Source organism: Neolamprologus multifasciatus, chromosome 14, assembly GCF_963576455.1.
Source record: "Neolamprologus multifasciatus chromosome 14, fNeoMul1.2, whole genome shotgun sequence".
In the NCBI taxonomy this organism is placed as follows: Eukaryota; Metazoa; Chordata; class Actinopteri; order Cichliformes; family Cichlidae; genus Neolamprologus; species Neolamprologus multifasciatus.
This window is the reverse complement of record NC_140452.1, coordinates 27,136,964-27,153,384: the sequence shown is the minus strand read 5'-3', so window position 1 is coordinate 27,153,384 and position 16,421 is coordinate 27,136,964. Positions and strand designations below refer to the sequence as shown.

Below are 16,421 nucleotides of genomic sequence, written 5' to 3'. Positions count from 1 at the left end.
TCCCAGATAAAGTTCAGTGTGGATGACTAGAAATGACTCATTTGTTAATTCAATCAGTTATTTGTCAGCAATGAACCACTTATGCGAAGCAAAGGAGGTCATACAAGATTACTCATTTCGTGCAGTAAAAATCTCTGTGCGGCTAAAATTAGAGATATGCACCTCTGCATCAAAAACGTCTCGCTTAATATTGTGGCTGAAAAATGTCTCAGTTAAGGTCATTATTGGACAATTTAAATGAGTCACACAGAAACAATGGTCGCAAATAGAATGGTTAAAAAGTTAATAGGTTAAGGTTCAAGTTACACCAGCAATAAAGACAAATCTCTTTTGTATTCGTTCCTGATTGTCAATTTGGCAGCCACTTACAAAGTTCAGCCATTTGCAATTTGCATAATATTCCTTCATTAGGAGAAGACTGATTCAGAGAAAATAATGCAATGACAGCTCTGTAATCCAAGGCTCCCTCTTTCAAGAACCAAAAGCAACTGGGAATACAGTAATATGTTACCATGGATAGTTCTGGCAGCTCTTCTGACTTATCAGTCTGCAAATCTTTTGTTGTTTCTGTCTCTGCAGGAACAAAGGAATCTTCTAGATGAGATATGGCAGGATTCTCTTCTCTGGAGCTCCCTCTCATTAAACGCCCTTGCATCTGTGAATCTTCATCTGAAGTATCTTCTTCAAGTGGATCCAGACCCAGGCTATCACTGGACATATCATCGCCACTGTCTTCAGGAGAAAATTCAGGAATACATGTTGAATGAAAGGTTTATTTTAAGTTATGATTACAATAAGTTGTTTGTTGTTTCATAGACTATGATTGTTGACTTTGATCTAAAATGCTATGGCATTATTATTATTATTATTATTATTATTATTATTATTATTATTATTATTATTGCAGAATTATTGTCATCCAAACAATGTTGGACTAAAAACTGTTTATTATGACTCAAACCACAGCAGCAGGATTTTCATCTCTATGATGCAATGAAAACTACAACAGCCCTTTCACATGGCGCTGCTCTGGCTGCTGCATTCTGGTTGTAATATGTAATTTTTTTAAGGGCACTCATAGTCTTTACATATACATTAATTTTGCATTTCTATGGGCCACATGAACGTATGTCACGCTACGTTGCGGTGACAACGGCATGCACATCTGTACTTTGTACTTTGTTCCATGCAGCAGGAAACTTGGCTATGTATGGTGCAAACCATAGGAAAGAAAGGGTCTCAGAACACAAGGGTGCCTTTATCGTGTTTCATATGAAAGGGCCTTAAAGCTTTAATAAGCTGAAGAAGCAAGCTTTTAGAGTTACACCAGCTGAGAGGCTACAGTAAGTGGCAGAAGGATCTAAATGATAAAGGAAAGCACAGAGGAGATGGATTAACAGGCAGGTGTGAAAACTAAAAGTAATACCAGGAACAGATCTGACAGAACAAGCCATTATGAACTTACACCCCAGACTTTAGTCAAATTCAAAGTCTTTTAGTAATGTTTTTTCCTGAATAAAACTGCACTTAGGAAACCATAACCATTACATACACATTCAGGACTGGGACTGTAATGTGTGCGCAAATAGACTCAAACAAAAAGAGTAAGGAAAAAACTAAAATAAATACTTTACTTTTGAGCTGTGTAAATACTCCCACACAGCTCAAAATACTCCTTTGAGCACAAATCTTTGATTGTTTAGTTATATGAGTTAATTGGTTAGTAGTAGTTCTAAATGTTTAGTGATATTCATATAAATGTACACAGCAAATAAAGTCTGTTCCTATCTTTCCAACCATTTGTTTTGGGCATACATCTGTACACATCGAGATGCATGACATTAACTATGAAGTTCACTGAAAGTACTCTAAGAGGGAAGGGCAATTCTCTGCTGCGTAATTACCTTCCTGTCTGTTCTAGCTTTATGTCAGGTATTTACTTAAAAACTAAACTTTAATCAGTACTAATAAAAAGAAAAAGAACACTTTTTATAGCTGGATCTAAATTGGCTTTGACAGCCCAGTGGAATAAAAGAAAGCCATTACTGCTAAGATCCACAAGCAGTTTATTCATATAAACTGCCTGACCAGTGAGAATTGTGTTCAAACTGTGGCATGACAAAGTGTTCTATTAGGAATCACTTTACTGCAAAGACCTGTGCTTCCCCATCCATAAACATGGACATTTCTTTCTCCTATTTTCTTTCTCCTATTTGTGATCCAAATTTGACTCCCCAGACATTATTGTCTGGTCTCGAGAAATCTCAGCAAATGCCTTGAAATGCAAAATGTATCGAATCAATTTATGAGAAATAGACTTCATAATAGAAGTATTCTCTATGTACAAATTGTAGCTATGCAGTGGAAAGAATATTTAGGAAGTAGGGCATATAGAGATGTATTTGCCTTTGCATCCAGGCAGACTTTAAACTACTAACAGAAATATCAGACTATGTAATTATTACTTGCTCGAAACAGTTTCTAACCTCTATTACCCGGTTATTTGGAAAGTATTTGTTACGCATGCCCTTTACCTCTGCTTTTCAACCTTGTTAGCGAGTGACCTTGTACCAAACCCTCCTTTGCCATTAAAGCTGAGGTGGAAATGTCATATCACACGATCTAAGAGCTGTTAATTGTATGAGGTGTAAATTGGCAATGCTTCTTCACAAGATAAGGTAACAATTAAATCTCTCATCTCATCTGCATTTTGTTAGACTGAATCTAGAGTAGATCTGTAGTGAAAGCCAAACAGATCATCGCGGAGTAGTTTACCAAGTTAATTTATAGCTGCAAGAATAAAAACAAAAGTGGCATGACATGATAAGCATGTGAGAGAACTGAAGATGAGCTGAAACCACACAAAGACTGTTTTCACCAACTGTTTTGTCTTTGACAGTAACAAAGAAGCTTTTATCAGTCACATTGTGAGTCCATCTATTTGTAACAAAGATTTCTAACAATGTAATGTAATGTAATCACACAAAAGCAGTTTAAGACAAACCACTCTTAATAAATAGTTAATTTAGCACCCATTAACAAGACTTTCATTACAAAAACAAAGTAAATATTGGGTCTAATTGTTGCTCATCACCATCAGTACGCCCACAGGCACACACAAAGATAAATACCAGAGTGGGCACATTACTGCACTTCACTTACCTACTGATAACCTCTCTTCTTCATCCACTTTAACAGCAAGAACATTATTTTGGGTGACTTTTAAGAGAGATGATGATGGGATATAATTTGTATCTTGTGACTGAGTTGACTCTCTTTCAACAGACCTAATAACTGGAGCGTCCTCAAATGTTTGAGTTGACCTATATGTAGAGTGTTCATCTGGAGGGGTCGCATCAAATAGAGATAACTTTGACAGGGTTTCTGAAGCCACAGCACTTATTTGTGATTGAGCTGGTTCCAAGTATTTTGCTGGTGAGTGTGTACTTGTAGTCTTAGGGGACAAAGGCAACTGGAGTTGATTATCTGATAGAAGAGATTCTGGGTCACATAAGAAATACTGGGATTCCTTTGGGGACATCAGATTGCTTCTTGGTGATTCACAAATCTTTGGGGAGGAAATAGGCTCTACAAATAACCGGGAAGATTGGGGTTGATCTGGCAAGAGAGCTGAGTCCGAGCATTTCTCTAATGGGGCCGGATGGTTCACTGTGGGCAATAAGGTTGAGTCAGTAGAGCTGGATGACGAAACTGTGAAAGTAGACCTAAGGGGAAATGATATGGATGGAGGAGGGGAGAGATGCTCTTCTGAGATTGGCGACCTGCTACTAGTCGTAACTGAAACATCAGCTGAAGATTTGGGAGTTTTAAGCTGGGAATGTGGTAACAAGGAGATATGTTGTGGTGCTCCACAGTCAGCTGTTGATTGGGGAGATTGGCGAGGTGACTTTGCAGGTGATGTCTTGATTGACGACTCTGAAACTGTTGGATTCTCAGCAGTGGGGCATGTTGACAGCTTTCTTTTAGATAGATGTGCTGTGTAAAAGATACAAATAACATTCAGTGCATTGGTTGCTTTTGTAAGCATGAGTTCAGATAATGTTTCATAAGCATGGCTTAAAGAAAAAAGGGTTGTTGTTAAGGATTTTCAGACAGACCAGCATCACTATGCTTGAATGCAGAGCTCCAGTCACTTTTCTTGTTCTCCTTACTTTACTAGATCAGTGTATTAATATTTATGCACCACTTCCAAATTGCACAAGTCTGAACTGCAGCATTAATGGACATGTACAAACAAAGAAACACCTGAGAAAACAGAATTCCAATAATCTGCACAGGCTTTTGGCTGACATGGACAAAGATTTTAACAAGAGAGACCCTGTCCACATCCAGGAGCGCAGGGAATATGTGGAGAGGGTTTGCAGAGAGAGAAAGAGTATCACAGACAGCAGCGGGCCACGCATATGACAATATGAGGGAATATACAGGAGGCTGTGAAAAACCTCAGCGCAGTTTTGAAACAGATGTCCTTTTTTTCTCTGCCATCACAGCCACATTGCAACACAACAGAGTGTTACTGCAATCCCCTACTGCCTAATACCTGGGGAATTGCAGATGTACTATGCTTTCCTTTCTATGTACGTCTATGTATGTGTGTCAGAACTGAATAAAGTGAGAAATATTAATGTAAAAGTGACCTACATCTAAAAGAAAACTTGCTGGCTTCTACGGTCTGATACAGATTTAAAAAGCATGTCATTTACTCTTTCGCTGCAAAATAGAGAGCTCACATTTAATCGAGGGCCCAGCTTGTGATGTCTGAGGCTTAGATGGTTTGAGCTTCTGAGCGAGTCTGGACTGTAGTGGTGCAACAGGCGAAGAAGGGCCGACTCTTAAGGATCCATCATTTGGTAGGGCTGTGTTGGGCACCACCGAGTTTCCTTTCTGTGAAATCCACTGAAGAGTATGGACCCTGAGTGATTGAATAGAGAAAATTTGTCCATTTTTAAAAGTCAGTCAGAGAGACATAAACAGCACTCATATGTTTTAATAATTAAATAATTAACATTTTTGCAAAAACCTTAATTGACTTTGCTCCAGTGTTTCCTGTTACATGTTGTGTAATGATATTCATGCTAGTAAATTAACAGTTAAGGCCTTTACACACCAGACGTGTAAAATCTGTAACAATATTTCATGAAATAAATATTTCATGCGTTAAATGCAGCTGTTCACAGCAAGCACATAAATTCACTTGACAAATCTGTACCATTTCTGTTTTTTGTATTTTTCTGATCAAAACAATCAGATCTGAACAATCAGACTACTGCATTTGGCAACAAGCGCACTTTTGACTTTAAAACACACAACAGTACTGCATATAGAATAATATAGAAGTAAAAAATATACTATTTTACCTCAGACACACAGCTGGACATGCTCCAGGTCAATTGGCTCTCTTAAATGCTTTCTCTCCCTCAGACCTGCACACAACTCTAACTAACAAGAGTTCAAACTGCACCACTGACATCCTGAAAATCTTGAATGTGGCAGTGATACAACTTCAACTCCTGGATCAAACCATGAAATTCTGCCGCTGCTGCCTTCTCCTGAGAATTGTATGAACCCAGTATCTCTTTTCTTCCTTTTCTAGTTTAGAAACATCAGGACCAGCTCATCATCGCTCACTTTCATTTTTTTCCGTGTGTTTTCTGAGGACGAATTGCTGTAAAAACTCTGATACACGTTACAAGCTAAGCTCGGCTCCAGAAAATTCAGAATTTCGTGTTGTTTTTTCGCAAAACGCGCTACAGTAGATGTGTAACGACCTTTACTGTCACAATCTTCAATGACTTCTATCAGCTTCCACAACATTTTCATTTTTAGCCATCCAAACAATGCTTCTGTACTACAATGTATTTAATAAACATTTACAACAAGTTTTATTTATTAAGTTTTATTATTTAGTAATGATGGTTCCTGTGGAGTGTTACATTTTCTTTTTTTTCTTTGAGGCTTACTCTGTGCTGTTGTCTGCCTTCTTTTCAGCAGCACTGATTCCCCTCCTGTCTCTGCTTGTCTGTGGACAACAAATGAGATCAGTGTTGTGACACATGATTTAGACGGGAAAAAAAGGGAAAGAACAAATATGTTCGTGTTGTAAAGTCATGTGCGCAGGTGTTAAGTTTTTGTCTTTATTTTTCCTTGTTTGTCATGTGTAGACATGTGGTCACTGAGGTGTAATCCTTTAAAATAAAATACTCCAGTTATTCTCACCTCATCCAGGACTTCAATGCGGAGACATGACTCGGGTGTAGTAACCTGTGGCTCAGGTCCACCCATGCTGACAGGGACAGCAAACAGCGATGCACAGTAGTGGCGAAAATCCTCCTCCTCACCTACGCACACACACACAATCAAAAGAAAACAAAAAGAGACAGAGCTGTGCTTTCTGATATGTTGTTGATGGTGTGACCTGAAGAATCAGTTGCTTTTCTTTCTGTTTTGTTACAGCTTCCACTTTTTACTTATAAAGCTACCTCTAGATGAACATAAATATAAAAGGTGATTTTTTTTTCTGTACTAGTAGATTTCTAGTCACTTAAAGATATCTAATTTGTGCAAGCCATTTATTATTCATCATTTGCACTGACAGAGAATTTACTATTAAATGCACAGATTGTCTTAAGCATCAGTTACAGATCAGGCCAAAACTCAACTCCCAGGTTAACACTCAGTTTTTGGCAGTTAGCTTGTCTCCTAAAGTTTGGCTTTGGCAGTCATGCAAGTGAGCCAGAGAATGACTAATGATGGATACAAAGTGTTCTTGCTGTCAACTGCAAAGAGCAGAAAGTATCTGACTGTCTGATTTTGGCAGAATGGCTACAACCATAAACGTATAGCCATAGGCATAAAGAAGTATCATCAGCAACATGTTGATGAACGTGACATGATAACCTGATACCAGCATTTCTTTTCTAATCTCTTCCTACATGTAAAGGAGGCCACAGTGATACAGGTGAACACTTAGGTCTTCCTATGTTGCTGACACAGCAGGAGCTGAGTAATGCTCTCACTGCTAAGGAAACTACTTTCCCATTCAAAAAATTACACCAGACATTTGTAATAGTCTACTATCTCTGGAACAGGTTTTAATGTCAAGCAAATATTTACAGGCAATTACAGTTTATATGGCTATTCATGCAACATACAAAACAGTATACTATGTTATACTGTTATCCTATCATGATCAACACAATTGGCACATGAATACACATGAAATTTCCTTTTCTATCAGTTAATTTGCCATTCTTTCACTCTTGCTAATGATGCTGTTCTGCCTTCTTCTTCTCTCCCTCATTAACAATCCTTCTATCACATCACCACATGGGTTTGACAGCTCACGAAAATGAGAATTAAAAGAAGGGGGCGCTCCCAAACATGCCGCCAGAAAACATCTTTATTATTCATGGACACACACAAATGTCCTCCCTTTTAATATTCAAAGACAGGAGAGGAGGAGAGATTCTGCAAACCTGTTGTAATTTGCATGCATTAGAAAAGTTTGAAGCAGGTGGAAGGAATAGTTGTATCAGCTGCTAAACGCTCGACATTTCCCAAAAAGAAAAGGAGAAAAACACTGCTGTCTTCCTCACATCTGCATATAACCAAAACAAAGTATCAATTATTAAATTGTGAGTAGAGAAATGAAAGCTGTACGTATGAATAACTGTTTTATTATTATAATAACGGTTTTATATTATAAAAGGAGTTAGAATATAATTAGCACCTTCACTGATTTGAGGAGTATGGAAATGATGAAGGAATAATGAGTTGTTTGACTCTCTATTACAAGCATCAAGTAAGAGCTGTAAATAAATGTGCAAATCTAAGTCTATCATATGTAAGTGTAGATCTTGAAAGCTCTGTCATCATTTCCTACAACAGCGCATCAAACAAAATAAAGTTTACATAAGAACAGTCCTGTAAATCAAAGTGCATGTATTTTCACATCAATAACTCCAGTTGACTAACATTTTACATGGCATTCAATTGGAAATCTGAGGGCAAAGAACGTTCAGGAAGAAAAAGCTTTTTAAAACGTCATTTTGGCAAAGTCCTACAAAATATTTATTGTCGAACAACCACTGAAATTAACCCTTTCACGCGTGATTAAGGCAACCTCAATTAGGACTTTTTATTCATCTTTAGGCATGAAAAAAAAAAAAGATTTTTCTCTTTTTCAAAGAGTTTTTTACATGTCCACTTGGGTGGACAACATACATTTTGAGTGGGTGGCAGGGTATGGAGTGACACAACAGTGTCCGATGTAGTGGTTTTTGTGCATGTATACCATCAACACTGACACAAATACAAGAACAGCCTTTGAATAGCTGTCCACTGTAGTGACCACTATGCGTGAAAGGGTTAAAGCTTATCTAAAGTAAAATGTATATACACTGTTTCAAAAGTCCTAGAACCATATCAAGATGGCTAAAAGGCTGCCAGACATGTTTCTAGAAGGTTTTTGGCTTTAATGTGCAGTTTTGTTGAGGCATAACTGAGTTTGTATTGGTTTATTATGATTTCATACGTTCAAAAAAGGGATATGCAGTCAATGCTATTCTTTTATCAACTATTTGGGTTCATTTTTGATTAAAAAGCACAAAAAAGTGAGCTCTGGGATAAAGGAGGTTAAGAAACCCTCTGTTTGGGAAGCTTATTCAAGGGCAGGGCATTGTCAAATAGACATTTTGTAGCCACAGTTAAAACCACTTGGATACAATGGTGTAATCCACTTTAAAATAAACAACTAAACTCTCAGGGTCATAAACACCAAGACCTGACCTAAACTGTCTGGTCCTCTAATAGCTTTCTAAGCATTATAAAGTAAGGGCAGTTCCTGTCTAGCAACAAATAAGGTGTGCAGGTTCTCCTTCAAAATAAATTGTTCTGGGTCATTTTGATAGTAAGAATGTACGTTGTTGTAAGAATCACTATGTGGGCAAAGCAGAGAGATGCTGACATATTTATTTCTCATATGCACTCTTGTTATTAAACACATTTAAAGAGAATTTGAGTGACTTTTTCTTATCAATCATTACTGCTGTAAACACAGGACATTTTGACTAAAGACTTTAAAGAAAGAAAGATTTGACACAGACAGCTATTCGGAAAGGGGGGAAAGCAAGGACTTGCAGATCCTAACAAGGTCAGGTTTAGAGTGAATCTTGATTGATATGATGAGAGGCAGTTGACAGCCTCCAAGTCCAGAGGTTTGGAAGGGGAGAGTTAATCTTGGTATATGTCTCCTTTCAGCCTTAGCTGGGGGCAAAAAGTCAGGACACTAGTACTGACTGATGAGCTCCAGATCGTGTGCTCCACACTACAGGCTGACTTCCCCCTCACCCCATTCCTTACCCTGTCAGGCTTGAGCCACCTCTAACAGCCCTCTGCCCACACAATCACAGCCAGTGATTACCCGTCACAGTGCCACGGTTGGATGGGCAGGTACTGATACGTCTGACCCATTGAGAGGGAAAGATTTTGCCATTGTGTGTTTCTGTATAAGTGTGTGTTTGGAGTGTGTGTAGATTTGCACTTGTGTTATCTGTCAAACTACTCAGTCCTGAGCTGTTTATTTGTTTGGTATGAGAGCCTGGTTCTGGGATGTATTTCAGAAAAGTGATGTGTACAGCAAAATATACACAATTCTGAACATAGTATGATTGTGTCCCTCATTTGTTTGTCAAAAGATGTTCATAGGTTTACAGATGTACTTCTTTATGCAGTTACATATTAGCATGTGTATTACCATTAATACTGCTTGGAGTCTCCTCAGCGGTTGTAGCAGGCAGAAATTTTTGATCTGCAGAGACGGCCTGAGATGATGGGTATATTTCAACTGGTGTTCTGAAAACACAGAAATCATATTTAGAACAGTGAATAAGGATAGACCCCAGCCGGAAAAAGTAATTTAAGTAACAATTTAAGTAACTTATTAAGCATCATGTTTTCCTCTTTCCCTTTATCACCTCATTCTGTTGCTGAATGATTGACAGATGCATACCTACATATGTCCAACACACTATTCCCTTATGTTTTGTGAAATCAGCCTGCTGCATTCTGATTTAAAAAGAAAAAAGGAAAAAAGAAATAAAGGAAAAAACACACACTAATACCCCAACTTCCCAGTGCAGGAAATGTGCGGCAGACTTTGTAGATTACTTTATTTAATCCTGAACACTGTATACCTCTCCTTAGTCCTCCATGGACCAAGCTAGCTCTCTTCTTCTTGCAAACAGTACAGTACTTCACATGATGTAGCCTCACTTACTAGCCTTAGGCTGTTTGCACATTTAAGCTTTCGCTAGAGAACAGTAGAAAAAAAAATAAAGATAGAGGAGAAAACCTTCAACCAAGTGATCAGCAGTGACCAGCCCTGATAAAGTGTTCCTGCAGATGATCTCTAAAAACAATTTTCTCTTTTTTTATGTATGAACTAATAATCTAATGGTTTTGTCATTATCACCCTATTTTAAATTATACAAAATAAGACAGCCTGGACCAAACTGCCTGATGGTGCATAAAGATAATATGGTGTATGAAATTTTTGTACTTTGACGATGTAAAAGTGCTTTAAAGCTACTTTTTGGAATTGCAATAAACCTTACATCAAGCCAGGCTCGGGTCTTAAATTTTGCAATCATCTAGCACAGTTAAACCAGGCCAGTAAATGCCGGTGAGGGTCAGTTCAGATGTCAGTTCTATATAAGCCTGTGCAGACTTTTATTTCAGGGTTCAGTGCTTTGATCAGAGATACTTTGACTCTGGCAGCTGATGGAAGAACGAGCATTCACTTACCCTGACCACACCGCCTAGCCAGCTCAGGAAATCAAACTGACGCACCCCCCTGGTCACAAGCTTGCTTTCTGTAACCTGCAGGCCATGCACAAATCTACCAAGATGGTAGAGTTATGACTCTAATATAGCTGAGCACTTCTAGTGAATTCTTTAAAGCTCTTTCCACCACTAAACTCCTTCCTTCATTCAGTCTTTTTCCCATTATTATTGAAGCTTGTTAAAATTCAACCTCGACTTTCTTTCTACCAGCCAGTCTCTTTGTCTCTCCATTAAGCTCTGCCACCATCACCGCTGCAGGCTTATTGCACTCTAGATTGGCTCTCTGGTCTATTCCACAGTTAAAGGCTGCTACAGCTGGGGACTTAGAGTGTTCCTGCTCAGGCAGTCGGAGGGCCCGAAACTGCACTCTTCTTGCCTCATCCCTGACCTGCTCTCCAGTGGACTACTCAGCCCAAAAAGAAGCTGGTTAAATAAAGGCTGTAATAATGGGACCTGCTGAAGCCAAGCCTGCAGGCAGTGTACTGCACAATAAGTAGTAAGAAACTGCTTTATACACTGGTGACTTATATCGGCTGGTTATGAAGACCACAGAGAAACAAGAGAAACAAGTTCCGTGGTAACAAAAAGTATCATAACAAATCTATGTATGTGTGTGTTTGTGCACAGCGTGATATACCTCTGACCCCCTTACTGGAGGAAGCAAGAAACTAAGGGTGTATATGATGCTACAAGGACAAGTTGATGTAAAAACTCGATCTCTGCGTAACAGAGATGTCATCAGATACATGTGGGACATCTATCTGGTGACAATGATACATTGGTACCATAGGTATCATAGGCAGCACATGTACTAAGTAGCTTAGTTAAAAAAATGTATACTCTGCTATTAATTAATACTTAGATTTACTACTGCATTGATTCATTTGCAACAGCCCTGAAACCAACAGTGCTGTCTTCAGGTCCTCTAGTCGACAAAACATTTTCACACAGCACAGCTGCAGACAGGCAGGAACAAAGCCATAAACACATGAACAGCAGCACAACACACTTGGCAAAGCATCTTAAAAACCAGCACCCCAGCCATTATGAAGAATTTTGTGAGGAACACTGAAGTAGTTATAAGCGGTTATAACTGTTAACCTGGCTGCCGCACACATTAATCTAACCAAACTATTAGCAATTACCCAATAATCACACTAGCCATCTGTTATCACTAAGGTAGCAGTAAGCAGCTATGGCTAATAAAATGATAACCTTCATGTTGGAGCTAGGCAGCAGACATTATCGATCCTGCCTGCCTGTAATGTTATTAGACAGCGTTAATTTTAAAAAAGAAAGAAAAGGGGGGGAGAAAGAAGGCGTGCAGTTTTGAACAAATGCAGCACAAAAGCCTAATTTTTTTCCTAAAATAGACAAAGAATGCTAAGGTAGAGTGAGCATCTTAAGCTTCATTTTACTGATCTAAATATGATCAACTAAACAAACATCTGACACATTAATAACAACGTTTGGCCTACACAAAATGCCAAAATACCATTTAGCCATTATTTAAGGAAAAGTCACAGCAGTTGGTTATGTATAGCATTAAAAGTTGTTGCCAAATACACGATAACGTAAATAAATCAAAACCAAAACTTTGAGCTGGTACTGCTTTTAAAGCTCTAAATCTTTCTAAACAATAAAACATTTGCAAGGAATAACGAACAGGGGAGAAGCATAACTTTTCACTGAACCTAGTGCCTGAAGCTCATGACAGAAGCCTCAACATGGTTTTGAATATTAACTATATGTGTGATGCATGCACATTTCTATCTGTACCTCCGGTGCTTCTTGAGCAGCAATCTGTCCATGTAGGTAAGGCTGTTTTTTGTGAACTCCACCTTGACAAGAACCCTCTCTCCCCCCCCTCCTCTTCTTTGTCCTTCAGCTTCTCTGTCTGGAGGGAGGGCAGTCTGGGTCGCCATAGCTGACACTGATACTGGAGGGAAATGGGGAGAGGGACATCAAACAAAAATAAAGTTAAGATGTAAGAGGTGGAAAAAAATGCCCCAAAGGAAAAAAGATTCAGAAAGGTAGAATAGGTAGCAGGAAAACATAATCCGGCAGCTTCTCAACACACTCCCCTCAAAAAGTGAGAAAACACCTTGTCACCATGCCAAAAGTGCCAAAACACAAACAGACAGGAGAGAGCCCTGTGGGAATAAGAAAAAAGATGTATGAAATACTAAAGGAACATAGTGAGCGCATGAGAGAAAATAAAAGATAGAAATAAGAAGGAGACATGTTATGATTGTACTCCAGACACTTTGGCAGTCCTCAGTGGAAGCTTTAAATTGGGCCTGGGTGCCATTGGCCTGACAGAAATAATTAGGGCTGGAGGGGCTAGTAGCAATTTGCAGAGCAGAGCAAAAGGAGAGAGGAGCAGAGTCTGTTCACGCAGTAAAGCAGAGAAAATAGGAGGTCTAATAAAAAGCACAAACACCTAGACACATATACAGAACCTGGAATAATAGTGCTAATAATACACACCCGCATAAACCTGAGCGCACAAACATTATTGCAGATGCAGATACACAATATCTGTGAAAAGACACAAAATTGCCTGGAACACTTGCGCGTGTACACATACGCATACACAAAGCTGAGGCGATTAGTGCTGTGGTGTGGAGTAGGGCACCCCTAACACTCCTCTCATTATCTCAATATGCAACAGCCATGGATTACCCTCCTACTGCAGTGGTAAGCACTTTCTGTAAGACCAGATCAGAGCAGATACAGGGAGAGGGAAAGCAGGAAAACTGAGAAGTAGGTGAAAATGCAAAGGAAGGAAAGAGAAAGAGCTGAGAAAAAAATATATTTGTTGGTAAAAGCTGAATACAAATGTAAGTGTATATATTAATCTGATAGCCGTAGTGAGACACTGCAGCTTGGTAGTGAAGCTATACAGTGCTCCACATACATTATATTCCACTCCACTGCAGGAAGTGTGTGTTGCAGGAGCAACTAGCTACAAGTCACTGCGACGGAATGGAGGCTGGAAGCTTGATACCGACAGATGGTGTGCCATGGGTGTGACAGAGGACAAATCAAAACTGAGCTGGTCTCAACTTTTTTCCATCAAGCACCAAACATCATATGCTTCCATGTTCATACATACACACACACACACACAAGCTCAGCAGTGAATGCAGATAGGATGAACATTGCATTAATCTTCAAACAACCACTTTTCATGATAAAAAAAACCCATAATTTTCTTTAGCATTTAAGCACTTTTAAAGAGAACTCTGGCTTTTAAATTAATGCAGAAATGAAGTTTGCTACTTTTCAATCCTCAACTAACTTTCAGCACAGTATTCGAGCCCGGCGATAGATTGACAAGAATGGAAAGTGAGGAGGTGGTACTAGAGAAGAAGAAATAGAATAGATACAGGGTATGGTCCAGTGCAAATCAACTCAAATGCCCTCCAGCAGATCACCTATCTTCTGGTACAACAGAGTTTTAATAACGTAAAGGATTGTTTTTTCAGCCGTGGAGAGAGGTTCAAGCCAGGGCTACAGAAAAATCTTGGGTCCCAAAAATAATAACTGAGAATAAAAATACTCATTCAAATCCACTTCAAATATCTTTAAGGAGCTGTAAAGTTAACTCAAAAAACAAATGTCATTTATTTCTAGAAATTCAAGTCCCCTTCTATCAAAAGTGATATTTTATAGTTGACGCTGATGCTGGATGAACAACCTGTTGTGAATCTAACGCTAATGAGATGCAGTTTTAGAAAACAAAACTAGTACAAAAGCAAATAGGAAGCAATCAAAACATAGGAGCAGTGGAATGCTGCACCCATTAGTTAAAGCTCCTAGTGTTTCCCAGTTATACCCAAGATGTCACATTCGCATAATAGGTAAGCATAATTTTTGATATGCAGGTGATGTGTACAATATATTACAACCAACATCTTTCCCAATTTATCTGTGTAGGTTCTCAGTCATTCAGGGGATGGTAGTACAAAGAGCTTAGAAACAAAGTGCCTGTCCAAAGTTACAGAAGTCCATTCACTTTGTTTCCAAGACTGAATCCAGTTGACTGCAATGTGAATACAGACTGTATGAATTAGATGGCAATTATTTGCAAATCCTTAACAGTCTGTTTGAGAGTGACTGCAGTCTGTCCAAGTCAAAATACCACTGTTTGCATACAGGTTGCTTCCCACCCGACAACTTATACAATCACAATCAAAAGTGGTCATCCCGAGCCCTACTGTTAACCAAATGTGAAAAAAAATTCAGTGCAATCACCAGCCACCGCATTTTCCTAATCACAATGAGGTTGCCATCCTATTTTCACTTTAGTGTGACTGAACCATAAGTTGTTTGTCACTGGGCAAGAGGCAGGGTACACCCTGGTCAGATCCATTAAAACAAACAGAGATGCACAACCACTCACTCCCAACAAAATTTACACCTGGAAGAATTTACAGTCACCAGTTGACCTAACATTAGTCTAACAAGCATGCATTTGCACCTTGGGTGGAAGCTGATACACCCAAAGTAAATCCACAGGCACAGGGAGCATATACTAACTCCACACAGAAAGGAACCAGAGACAACCTTGCTGAAAGGTGAGAGTGCTAGTCAGTGGCAGCCATTCCAAGACTGTGAATTACAAAGAAAAACTGCTTTGAAATAAAATAAAAAAAACCAAAACAATAAAAGATAAATATTATGTTCTCATTATCATTAGTGTCAAAACACTGGGTAAATTTAATCAGTTCAATTTAGTGTACCTGGTCTGGCAGGTATCCAGACTCCATCATTCTTCCCCCTCCATAATTTGAGCGCCTCCTGGAAAGATCTTGCAGACTCCTCCTCATTGTACTCTCCTTTAAGGAGTGAGGGTAGAAATCCTTTGTTATCATCTTCAGTGATTCCCACCTTTTTCTCCTCTCCATGACTCCTAACTAACATCTGCAATAGAAGAGTTTGTTTCATCAATGTACTTACAGGGATTGATGGCAAACAGTGTGATGTGATAAGACTCCTACTGATAAAGGTTAGTGTTAGTGTTAGCACAAATCAAATACTCCTCACAAAAAACTGTTTTTCTGATATCCTAACATAGCAAATATAATCAGAGTGATCGTGCTAAACCTTTTTTTTTTTTTTTGATGACTGCAATTTAATGAAGGGGGTCAGTTAATGAGTTTTTGTGTGCTGCAGGAACTGAACTGTATTCATATTCTAAAGGCAAAGACAAGCAAAACCTAAAATATGCATATGTACGAATGTGGCTGTAACCTTGGCAATACCCTTGTTGATGCATCATTTTAGTGGCAACAGGAGCTCTTTACCTATCTTCATATTAGACCTCTAAATATAAAGTCAACTGAAATAAGGCTGAAAATAGAAACTGTTCCTCATAGTAAAGTTCATTTAAGGTAAAAGAACAATGATTGTTGTACACACATATCACAGTGACTAACAAAAGTTAGTAAGCGTTCGGCAGTTGGAAACCAAACAAAACAAATCTGCTTAAACTCCCATAGATGAGTTGGTAGATATTGTTTTGCTTTTGTTTTTGTTCTCTGCCATGAAGT

The 16,421-nt window shown here is 38.7% G+C and overlaps 1 protein-coding gene across 1 annotated transcript in view; it reads right to left on the bottom strand.

The window, feature by feature from the left end:
- Positions 1 to 16,421, bottom strand: part of zbbx (zinc finger, B-box domain containing) — a 102,477-nt gene that overhangs the window by 48,686 nt on the left and 37,370 nt on the right. Inside the window, exons 9-16 of the mRNA XM_085184389.1 lie at positions 15,612 to 15,792; positions 12,643 to 12,802; positions 9,776 to 9,873; positions 6,238 to 6,359; positions 5,982 to 6,040; positions 4,752 to 4,933; positions 3,163 to 3,996; positions 512 to 732 (exon numbers count right to left, since the gene is read on the bottom strand). Coding sequence (XP_085040515.1) covers positions 512 to 732; positions 3,163 to 3,996; positions 4,752 to 4,933; positions 5,982 to 6,040; positions 6,238 to 6,359; positions 9,776 to 9,873; positions 12,643 to 12,802; positions 15,612 to 15,792 — 1,857 coding nt within the window. The remainder of the gene's footprint in view (positions 1 to 511; positions 733 to 3,162; positions 3,997 to 4,751; positions 4,934 to 5,981; positions 6,041 to 6,237; positions 6,360 to 9,775; positions 9,874 to 12,642; positions 12,803 to 15,611; positions 15,793 to 16,421) is intronic.